We start from the raw sequence: 12161 nt of genomic DNA, 5'->3' as shown, positions 1-12161 counted from the left end.
CCTTTCAGTGTGCTGACTTCTGTTAATTAGTGTTTCTTCGACTATGCCTCAGCTGCTTGTAAATGTTATGAGTTGATAAAAGTTTTATTAAGCTCCAGATTCCCAACAGTCTCCTCAGCCACGGAAGAAAAAAAAACAGGCTGTTAAAAACATGCATAGTAATATATTAGCATGTCAGGATAATTAACCAGAATCAAATATTTACGAATGTGATTACCTTTTTATGTAATTCTGCCTCCATATAGGTCACTGTGGATCCTGAAACCACATGCAAAGGGACAATTTTGGTCCGGTGGCACAGCTTCAGAATTGAACTGAGCTCAGAGCAGACACGGCAAATTGGTTTGATGCGCAACACACGATGCTTTTAGTGCACACCGGGCCACAGAAAACAACAAATACTTTTGGAAAATGCACTTGTCTGATGCTTTCAGTGTGTTTGCAACTTTCCACCACTTCACTGTCTTTCGTTCTCAGTCTCAACATCGCTAAATGAGACTCTGAGGGGGGTGGGGGGTGGGGGGGGTGAGAACATGCTATGGCCACTATTGTTGAATAGTCATGGATTAAATTTCGCTTTTGTTTGCTTGTGCTTTTGTTTCCACACTCTTACCACTGTTAGATTGTATTATTTCAGAGCTCTTTTATCTCCAAGGCCAAACTAACATGCAAGCTTAAAGAAAGGAGCAAAAAAAAAGAAAAACGGAAAAAAATAGGGATTTACAAAAGCTTCCCTCTCCCCCCTCTCTCTCCCTTTAAAGGTCAGCATTACCATGCTATTGAGTTGAAAAGAGAATATTATGATAATGTTGCCACCCTGAAGCAAACACACCACAAGCTGGTAATTGCACTCATTCAAGTACACTATGGAAAATTCTGACAAAGACATTAAGATTCCAAATGCTTTGTAATTGTTTAATATGTGCTTCTTTCATTAAGAAGCAGCAAAAACTAAGTGGCTGCTTTGCAACATATGGCTCATTTAAGTTGCACCAAACAATTTCGCCTGCAGCCATTTCGAGTGTTGGTGCGGATGAAATCGGTGTAATGGTGACACAACTGTAATCATTGTATCTGTGGATTTACACGTGTTTGCTGAGTGATATCATGGATGTTGTCTTAGCCTCATGTAACCTGAGATAAGTCAGTGCTGGCAAGCTGTGAGAGCGCTCGATATGCGCCCACACACATACGCAAAGCCTCTTAGTCACTCCAGCAAGAAAACAGGAATCCAAACACAGATACATCATAACTGTTCACTGAAAATCAATACCATCAACACACATAAGAGTGGAGCTATTGGGCATTAAAACTGTGTGTATAATAACATAAAGAGGTGACATGCAGAAGCATTCCAGTGGAGCTTTGCACATCAGAGACACTTGATGTGAAGCTGCACGGCTCTGAAAAGAAAGAAAGAAAAAAAAATCTTTGCGGTTGCCATGGCAGCACACTCTGCACTCCAAACAGTACAGCTGAGCTGAGAGAGACTTTAGTCATCTCACTCCTCCTCCTCTCCCTCTCTTGCTGTCTTTCTCTCTATAAGGGCATCCACCCCTATAGTAGAACAGGGTTGCCATTACACAGAGAAAACTCTCATTAGGTCTCTTTTCAGCTCACGGACTAGCAGACACAGGCCCGGCTGATAAACTGCTAAGCACCACAGTGCACATCTTTTCAGTCAAAGTACTGGCAGTGTTTACGTGGGCCCAGGTAGATTTCCCATGAGGCCTCGAGCTTGGTGTATAATTCATGTTTGCAGGAAAGATATTCACATGCTGTCACAGCTTGATTACACCAAAAGCCCTCTCTGCATCTGGAAACATATGTGTGACTGATTTGACAGAGTATACGCCTCTGAGGGGATGCTGTCTTTGTCTGTGTACAAAGTGTGATACCCCAGCGAGATCCTGCGGGAGAGAGTGTGTGTTTGTGCGCGCGTCTTTCACTAGTTTGTGTTTCTGACTGTGCACGCATGTATGATCAAAAGTTGCCCTCATGCAATCTCTGGATAAATAAAACATAAGTTACGTTGCGAACTAAACTGAACCGTCTCTTTATGAATAAATCATCCCTTCCTACCGAATTTCCTGAGCTTTTTTTGATAGCAGCTCACTGACTCCACCATTATGTAACTCAATGGTGCGTAACACAGTCTAATTTTTTGGTTTGTGAAAATAATAAGAGTAATGCAGTGTGATACTGAACTGATCAAAGTAAACGATGGATCTTCCATCTGCTCATGCAACATATACAATATATACAGTACATAATATATATGTATGTGTGTGTGAAAGGTAGAGAAACATCTGCTGTGCAACAATGTGGGCGCTTTAAAATAAATAAATATAAACATGAGACAAGCCCACATCATTGCTATTATTCAGACAGCGAAATTTCATTTCTTCTGAGTGCACAAATCAATGCGAAGTTGATGAGAATTGGAAAACTCAGTGTCCTCCCACAGTAAACAGTTTTGTTGTCCTTCTTTATTTACCAAAGTTTCGTCCAGCAGCCTCTTCTCAGAATTACATTAAGACAAGCCAATATTGTAACTTTAACAACATTAGGAAGACAAACTTGCAGTTTAATGCCTCCACTAACCAAGGAAAGTTGCAGTTTATATCCAAATATGTCCGAATTCATTTATGTAGTGGCAACTCTGAAGGAATTTAAAGGTGGGCTTTCAAGATTACTGCCACCAAATCAGTTTTTGGTCAAAGGTGATATTTGGGCTTTTGGAGATCATTATGGAGCGTCAGGTAAACTGATGGTGTAAATATTAAATGTTCATCATTTTCATCCAGTTAGACTTAGAATTTTGTCATAATTAGGATGTGAGTTCTTGAGTTATGGCCAAATATGCTTTGTGACTTTGACCTTTGACCACTAAATCTAATCATCACTGAGTCCAAGTGAACATTTGTGCCAAATCTGAACAAATTCCCTAAAGCTGTTTTTAGACATCATCTTCAGGAGAGTGGGACAGATGAACGGATGGATGTGTGGACAGATAGACAACTCGAAAACATAATGTCTCTGGCCACGGCTGTCACTGGCAGGGATACATACAAAATTAACGACGACAAAAAACATATTCAATATTGAACTAAAAAAATGGAAAAACTACTTGGTTGGTCATTTGAGTTCAAACTATAATTTCTAGTTGGCGACTTTTAATGTTGCTGAGAAAGAGTTAATCAGCTGTAGCTGCTTCATTAGTTGGATTAAAACCCAACTGACTTTTTAATGCTTCCAACAAACCTGTTTCAAAGCCTGTTGAAAAAGAAGTCTGAAATTAGGAGTTGATGATTTTAACTGTGCTAAAAGATGAAGGCTAAAGTGGACCTTAACCCATCTACAGGATGAGGAATTAAACACACAGCAACTGTCCTTGTAGTAGAGTGTAGGCCAACTAAATCCGAGTATTAGCAGCAAAAAATGTAAGATTAGACTCATACTGTACTAAAAGAATTCTGTTTTATTGCCGAACTCTGACATGTTTCCATTTTTAAAACATTACATTTTCATTTTAAGTGACTTCGGGGTGCCTGGTTACAGTTGGTGCCAAATAAGTGGACAGTTGTTTTTCAGGTTCAAGTCCTGCCAGAAATTCATGGGATTTACTGAGGATTCTTCTAGAAAACTAAATGTATGCACAGGCACACACAAGTGCTTTGCCCTGTCTTGTTTAGCATCACAAAAGAGAAAACAAGCCTCACTGCACGGCACAAAAAAACTCAGTTTGAGAAATACTGACCCTCCTCGGGTTACCATAATACACCACATACACGATCCATTATTGAATGATTCTGACCGCCAGGCTGAGAAATTGATGCTGTGGCAGGCAGGATGTGAGTGACAGAGTTGATTTATTTCAGCCTACAATCATGTAACGGGAGCAACACAGGCGCTGAGGAGTGATGACAACTCCATGGGGCCATGCAGTTCAGACACACACAAACCTGTGCTGCACACGCACAGACATCAGACGCCGCCATAAACATCTCCAAAACACATTCAGTAGCACAACAGTGTGAAACCCAAAGCCTTTAACACAAGTTGTCTTCCAGTCAGGATCCCACTTGGTAAAGTTCAGATGGAAATTGATTGCCAGGTCATGTGCAGTGCTAGCGTCTGCAGAATGTACGTTGAAAACATGCTGATGCTTGGCCTGTACTTCTACACATGTTCTTATGTTCACCAACAGATAGCAGCCCTTTAATAAGTTTATCCCATCTAACTATGTTTTGTTGATGACAATATGTGAAAAGGCTGCTTCAGAGTAAAGACATTCCTTTTGATTTTGGACTATACAGAAGAAAATTTCAGATTTACGAATATTGGTTGTTTTTAAGGGCTGATACCAATACCCATTACTGATATTCAAGAAAGGATAAAGATATTTGGAACTGATATACATTAAATGTAATGTTTTAACAACATGTGACAGCAGAGAACCTGGCATTCATAACTAGACTTCTTCATTGATAAGGGTGACTGCAACTGAGTATGTAAAATAACAATAAATAGGAGTGATTAAATTATCTCCTCTGTTTATGTGGAATCAACTGAGATTGATCAGTTTGTCCCCTGCAGTCTCGCCTGCAGTTCAGATTCAGGGTAATCTGTGGCTGCCTTCTAACTTATCTGCTAGCTGTTAGCATAGTCTTGGCCACTGTGAGAGTAGCTAATTTCCTGATGTGCGGCAACGGCTTGTGTTTCTTGTGAAATTTTTGCAATCTCTGTTTGAGAGACATTTCTGAGACCACTGACTGACAACGGGCAGAGAGAGAGGTGGCTGCATCAGACTTGATACAACCTCAATAAAAATACAGATACCAATAACCTGAAAAATGCCAAATATTGGCCATGATAGCCAACCAGGTTGATAATCAGTCTATCCTTAAAGAAGATGGCAACATAAAATTATAAGTTGCGATGAAAGTGTCATCCTCTTCCTAAAAAATGGCACACCCTTGTGAAATCTGAATCCAAGGTTGAATAATTTAAAGGCAACATGCATTAAAATCTGTATGGGCGCAATAACCAACTTCTATTCTGACTATTGGAGAAGTTACTGAATGCCAAAAACAAGCACATATTGTCGTTACTATCAAAAAGATTTTAAAAAATTACTCTTAAGCCTCCCAGTGTCTGAGTGCGCCACTGTTTAACACAGTGGGGGTTTGCCAGGTGAAGCAGATGGCATCCCTGAAAGCATGATGAGAGAGAGGAGCTGCTGCACGTGATAAACTCTGAACCAAACACCACCTCTGGAAGAGGCAGAGAGATCTCGAAAGGATGGAGAGCAGAGTAGATGAGAGGACAGGAGGACTGAAAGTGGTGATGGGAGAGGAAGTAAATGGGCAGACGAATGGATGGATGGAGGGATGTTTGTGTGTGTGTGTGTCTGTGTCTGCGTGTTTGAGTGTGTGTGGGTAGTGGGTCACTCTCAGAGTCCACCTGTCTGCAGAGATAAACACAAGGAGGGCCCAACAGCACGGATTGGGGCTTATGGGAGAGCTTGACTGACAGTGCTGACATTTAGAAAGAGCACAGTAAACAAGGTCTTACAGAGAATAAATAGCAAGGGGAGCAGAGTGGTTAATACACACAGTGACGTACTGTACACATTAACGCATCAGCGTGTGAATGCAAACATGGACTAGTGTATGCATGCACAGAGCCACCTGTAAAGCTTGCTATCTTTCCACTGGTCCGATCAGATACTGCTAGGCAGAATAGAAAATGTAAAAACACTTGCTTTTAATAGAATCAGCCGACACACATGTACACACACACACACACCGAAGCGTCAGGGAAATTAAACACGCCTACTGATTAATCCAGGACAGAGTGGATCATCAGTGTTGTTCCTTGGCCTTTTGTGTCTGATTAAATGGAGAGGCATGAGGATAGCAGTGCTTCAGGCTGCCAAACTCAGAGCCGAATGCACCTTTAGAACATTGTGTTCTCACCTATTTGTGACAAAGGCGCAGTGATGAGTGGTTAACCGGTACCTGCTCAGAAATGTCAGCAGCTCCAGAAACAAAATGTCTTTTGCATGTTTTTGTGCTACAGTATTTTAAGAATAAGAAAATACTAAACTGTTAGTGGTTGAATGTATGGAGACACAATAACCATAATTTACCCTCTGTACTCAGAAATGTCTGTGCATTTGTCACACTTAACTCACAATGGACCCATTTTTAACTGCAATATAACGTGTGGCTATGAAAACAGCACAACCATGGCTAGATGTAGAGAGAATTCAAAAATGTCTTTGTGCAGTATAACAAAGTGTATAAACAGATATGATTTAAATAAATAAATTACAAGTTTCATTTCTTTGATTATTCAACAAACACTGAAGACATGCCATTAAAAACTACATTTTTCAAGAGCACATAAGTATTACCAATACTGGTAGAAGTACTGATGAATATAGAATGCATTTAGATTTTGATATTTTACTACTTCTATTTTTGTTTTGTTTGTTTACATACTTTTTTCCCCTATTGGTCTATACACAGCCTGAACTTCACCCTATATGGAACACAGAAGCTTTAGTTTAAAAAAAACAACAAAAAAACAACAGAATCTTGTAGGACCAAGTCATTTTTGGCAATTTTTTTGAAATGCGGCTTTTCAAAAGCGTAGCTAGTTAACTACAGTTAGGATGAGCAACAACATTGTTAAACTTCTACTTCCTTGGGTGATGCTGTGAAAATACAAAGACACAGTAACTAATCTCACCTATTGCTCAGCTTAACGAAAAAATAATAAAACAAACAAAAATGCAAATGCTACCTTGCTGGCCAGCTGACTTGCTAAGCTAGCTTGGGAGCTTGAATAATAGCTTTAAGATAAAAGATACAATACACATACTGCATATTAATCACCATTTATCCAAATTCTAAACTTAGATACAATTTTGAGTTACGTAGTACAGTACTTCTACTTTGCTACATTTTCAGAGGAATTGCCGTGCTTTTTAATGAATTATTTTAATTTGAAAAATGATGCTTTTCAGATTGAGATCCGAGACACAATACTAAAAGACACAAAAGCTAAAGTCGAGTTGACAAGCTAACAGAAAGATAACCTGTTTCCACAAAAAATAGATTATTATGAGCAGTTTTACTTTTTCTGTAAACTGCTAACACTTGTTCACTTCAGCAACATTTTGAATGCAGGTCCTTATAAAGATGTATTTTAATAGAGTGGTGTTGCTACTTTAAGTGTCTGAATTCTTCTACAATCCCCATATACTATGTGTTTTCTACTACAGTACATACAGTACTTGCATGCCAATTGACAGTTAAGTTCGAAAGTAGTTGGAAGACAGAAATAAAATACAGTATTCTGTGCACAATGATTAAAAAAAAAACAACTTGAAAGGAATGCATCTATATTCGATGTGGTCTAACTGAAGTTCTCCTGATATAATGAGTTCTTTTAAAATCCAACTATGAAGCCAAATTCCAAAAAACTCTAATTATGCACTTGAATTTGGGTTAGGCAGAGTGCATAAATACAGACAGTAAATGAGGCTAGGAAGTGGGAAAAATGTAAAAGAAAATGAGCACACTCACATATGCAAGCAGAGAAATGTTCTCATAAAAGCTTTTTGGGATTAAAAAGAAAAAAAAAGCTCTGAGATGTAATACCACACTATGTTCATATGAAACCCTTAACTCCTGGATTGAATGTGAAGTAACAAGTAATGTTGTTTTCATCTGACCAAACACAAGCAATAACATTAGATATCCTTCCTTAGATATCTGGCAAAGGGGCTTGTAAAGCTTTAGTAGGAGTTACAACATGCACCTCCGTGTGTGAATGTGCACTGAGCTAACTAGAGCAACTAGGTCACCCCAATTTTCAAGGGGAAGATGTTACCTTCAGGGTAGTATTCAGTGGGGTGAAACATTCACTGTGTTGGTTTTCAAGACACCATGCAAACTCCACCATGCTGATCGCTACACCAGGCACTGCTGCACACACCACTTTTTTTTCTCCTTTTTATAATTCTGTCATAGTGACTCCCAAAAACAGCTTTACCAAGACACAAAAATTGAGAAAGAGAGTCACCTTGAAAGGACAAAATGAGACAAAGAAACATATCTGACTCAAGTCCTTGGAGGATAAGTGGCTTTAAAGCTCTCGCTGGTGACACTAAGGAAATTCTGTTCAACCTGAAACCTACTTAAATGAGAGCAAATAAAAGTATCAGCAACATATCTGTGTGTATGTTAACATGGGCCGAAAATCCCAAAATAATCCAAGAGAAGACTGTTCTCGGGCACATACAACGTGAATTTATTTCAATCACATCTATTTTTACTAGTAGAAACCAAACTTCAGGCAAATAGTTTGGATACAGCTATTACAACTGATGACGAAATGAGCTGTACAACTGGTACATTTTGCAGTCACATGGCATCAGCAGAATCGCTCCAAGCACAGAAATGATCTATTTTGTCCTTTTAGTCACAGTCTGTGAAAGGTCTTGCATCAGCTGAGATTGCTCCCCCCCCAAGCGAAACAAATGCAAATACAGTACAAATATGCATGACCCCATGTGTGGTCAAGCGTGCTTACAGTAACACAACCACACAAACAAGTCCACACACAAACATGTTGAATGCGAATGCAGAAAGAATCCACCTGGAAGCGACAATTTGAGGAGGCACAGTGACATTCTCTGTCCCCTTGTGTGGCGTGCGAGGAAATCAATAGTTATTGCAGTTGCATTTTCTAGCCGTAAGAGAAGAACACTTGAACAATAGGCTTCATCCTGCATGAAGCACAGAAGAGACTCCATGCAGAAAACAGTAAATGTCAGGTGAAGGCCCGTGGGAGTGGGGATTCAGTGCCTACATCATGTACTGCTGAGCACCTATGTGCAGCATGCAGAGCTGTGGTTGCAAAATTATTATTATTATTTTTTTTCCCCTTTCTGATATCCGTGTAGGATAGCAGCAAATTTGAAAATACATTTTACGCCACAGGATGGAAGTCGAGATAAAACGAGGTGTTGCACATGGTATCCGCTCAATCTGCTCATATCTGTGCAGGGAAGATGGAGTTACAGCTGAGACATGGTTAGCCTAGCTATATGACATTTAGTTGATTTCAATCCGTACAAGACGAAAGAAAAACAACCTGTCAATTGTTGCAAGAATTGCATTAGTGAGTGCTAGGAGTTGCTTGTGACTGATGCTGTCAACAGCCAGGCAAACTGTTTCCAGTCTTCATGCATCTAACCTGTCTTCTAGCTCCAGCTTCACTTTTATTTTCCAGACACTGATTTTCTCATCTGACTCAAAAAAAAACTTCAAAGAAACAACAGCGTGTCGCAAAATGTCACACAGTTTCTTTCAAGTTGTGTATGGCTGAATGCACGTAAGTATTTACGGTGACAAGCAGCTTTTCAGTTTCTTATCCAAACTCGCTAACAATTTCCTCTTTGAAGCACAACTGCCAGCCTCTTTATCCTCACAGCACGCACTCACTCTTATAGATACGTTAGTCACACGTGTCGCCACATTTCACATATACATAATATATATGTAGTTTAATGTTTTAAGATACAAGAAGATCATGACCCAACCTGTCTCTGTAGAGCGTACAGTGATAATGCTGACATTATCTTCTCATCTTCTCCTGCTAGTCCCTCTGGAGAGCTCAGAAAGTCAACCTCAGTGTCTCTAATTTCAGACACTTAATGAGATTTTTAATTGGTGACCTTTTGAGAATGGTTTCATACCACAGCTCATGAGAGCACTTGGGGGGAGCCAATCCGAAACACTCAATACTCACACCAGGATCCTTCTTAACAACCTTCCAAGGGTCTGGTGTTTACCTGTACCCGCAGATAGATCAGTTGATTGACTTATCAACAGACAGAGCCAGACAGACAGGACTGAAAATTGAAAAACATTTGAAGGAGCTACCAACAACTAGTTTTAATAGTCATGGAAATTCATGGCATGTTTTCACTACCACAGGAATTAACTGAAGACAAGAAAATGAAAAATACAACAGTCTGCAACATGACCACATCATAAAACTCCCTCCGCTGCACTTCATCAAACTTTTAACACCGCTCTGTATGACAAGTGATGGGCAAAAAATACAATCTCAATAAACAAAGCCCAGCTGAGTTGAGCAAGAAAGCAAGACAGCATGTTAAAGTGTTGGAGTGGCAGACAGAAATATATTAGACGTAGGTGGCGCTGAGTGTCTCTTTGTGTATCAACAAACAAAAGCAGACTCAAAGGACTATGGAAATGCAAGGCTTAAAATTTTGGGGCCTCAGCTTCTTACCGTGGTGAGATATCGCAGCCCTGTTGCATGAAGGCGCCGAGTGAAAACCAAAGGGAATTGAAGATGCCGAACTCATTGGTCTGCTCTGGACTCTGCTGGTTGGTGTTCTGTTGCGCCGGTGTTTGGCCCTGCTGCACCCCGTTGGTGGCGGACGCTTGGGTTGGAGACTGGGGTTCCCCTCCCTCCTCGTAGTCCTCAGCGTGCCACTCGTACGGGCTGAACCGACTGACGAGGAAGAGGACGACGCTGACCCCAATGTAGGCAAACACAATGCACATCCAGATCTCGTAAGCCAGCGGGTCCAGGAAGGAAAACACGCCTGGTTTGGATTTGGTGGGTTTCTTGATCATGATGGAGATGCCCAGGGACATGAAAGGCTTGGAGAAGTCGATCACTTCCTCACGGACCAGAGTTATAGTGAGTGGAGCTACAGCCACATCTGCTTTCTGGGGGAAGAGCACAGACACAGCCGGGCATTTAAACAAGGCTGTACAACATCAGGAATCTTGCAGTTTAACTTGTAAGTCTACCAAGAGCACCTATCAGAAAAACACATCTGGCAAAGACTTTTTACTTCAAGTCGCTATGTGTAGAATATCCATGGATATCCATGAAATTACATAATCATAAATTATTCCAATAGCATACTGCATTTTTGCTTGTTTCTTTTTGTTCTCTTTTGATCGTATCACTGGCTGAAGTCTAAAACATTTAAAGTATCTTCACATTGATTTTAAACACAGCTAAATAGACAGGTCAGGATGCTAAAAAAATAAAATATTCTTAACTTGCTTTGGTCTACGTGAATTTTAGTGTTAATTCCAGTTCATTTCAGCCTAGTATATTACTCATTACTGTGCCCAAAGTATCATGCTAACTTTGCACTTTTCACTCAGTTGGAGAGATTCCGTAAAATAAGAAATCACACAATGTGCCTTGTGAACAGCGTATAGCACGAGCTCCCTGCAGAAGACTTTTACAAAAACCAAGTAAAGAAAGAAATTAGCCACCTGGAACAGCCATTTTGCTAAATGCATTAGAGATCTCCCTTCAAGGATACTTGCCCGCTGATCTAATCATCAGTATATAAATTAGCACACAGGGTTTGTTCATGTGTGTAGCGAACTTCCACTGTGGTCATAGTGCTTTCTGAGGAAGCTCAGCAGTTAAATGTACGGACTGTTATGAGATCAACAGTACGTCAAATCAGTCTGATGGGCGGCCATGTTTACTGGAACCACAGACGAAGATCTAAATCAAATGGAGGATGGGAATCAGAGGATGGAGGCAGAAGCAGAAAGACAACAAGAACATACTTTTGGATAGTCTTGGTGTTCTTGCACTCATTGTTCTGCTTCCAAAGAGTTGGAATTGTTGATGCCAGACTTGAAAAATGTACATGTGTCCATGGATGAGAGTAATCCCAGCTGTGGGGTGACAAGTAATTCCTCTGATAAAACACAAAATTATAAATTTGTTCTGTATCAGCAGACAGACTCACAGGTCTGGATCCAGACAAACAACAAGTGAATCAGAGGCTTTGATTAACATTGTCATCCAGGAGATGTTGTTTCCCAAAATCAACTGCAGGATAAGATCGGCCAGACTGAACACTCAGTTCTCCACATGGTAAGTAAAAGCTAAGAAGAGCTCGAAAAATGGTTGTTCCAAGTGACTAATTTCTGACTGAAAATCAGTCCTTAAAGTGATGAATGAAAAAGTTGGCTTTCTTCAGAAGGCTTCAGGGACTTTGTGCTAATGACCTAGCAAATGTGAATTTTAAGTTACTTTTGTGTAAATTCAACTTCCCTAAATCTTCACAGTGA

The 12161-nt window shown here is 40.1% G+C and overlaps 1 protein-coding gene across 1 annotated transcript in view; it reads right to left on the bottom strand.

Annotated features, from left to right (window-relative positions):
- The window catches only part of gria1a (glutamate receptor, ionotropic, AMPA 1a), a 77618-nt gene that overhangs the window by 21490 nt on the left and 43967 nt on the right, over positions 1 to 12161 (bottom strand). The window contains 1 exon segment of the mRNA XM_022200397.2: positions 10336 to 10781. Coding sequence (XP_022056089.1) covers positions 10336 to 10781 — 446 coding nt within the window.

The sequence above is a fragment of the Acanthochromis polyacanthus genome, chromosome 10 (assembly GCF_021347895.1).
Source record: "Acanthochromis polyacanthus isolate Apoly-LR-REF ecotype Palm Island chromosome 10, KAUST_Apoly_ChrSc, whole genome shotgun sequence".
Classification (NCBI taxonomy): domain Eukaryota; kingdom Metazoa; phylum Chordata; class Actinopteri; family Pomacentridae; genus Acanthochromis; species Acanthochromis polyacanthus.
This window is presented reverse-complemented; position numbering and strand designations above follow the sequence as displayed.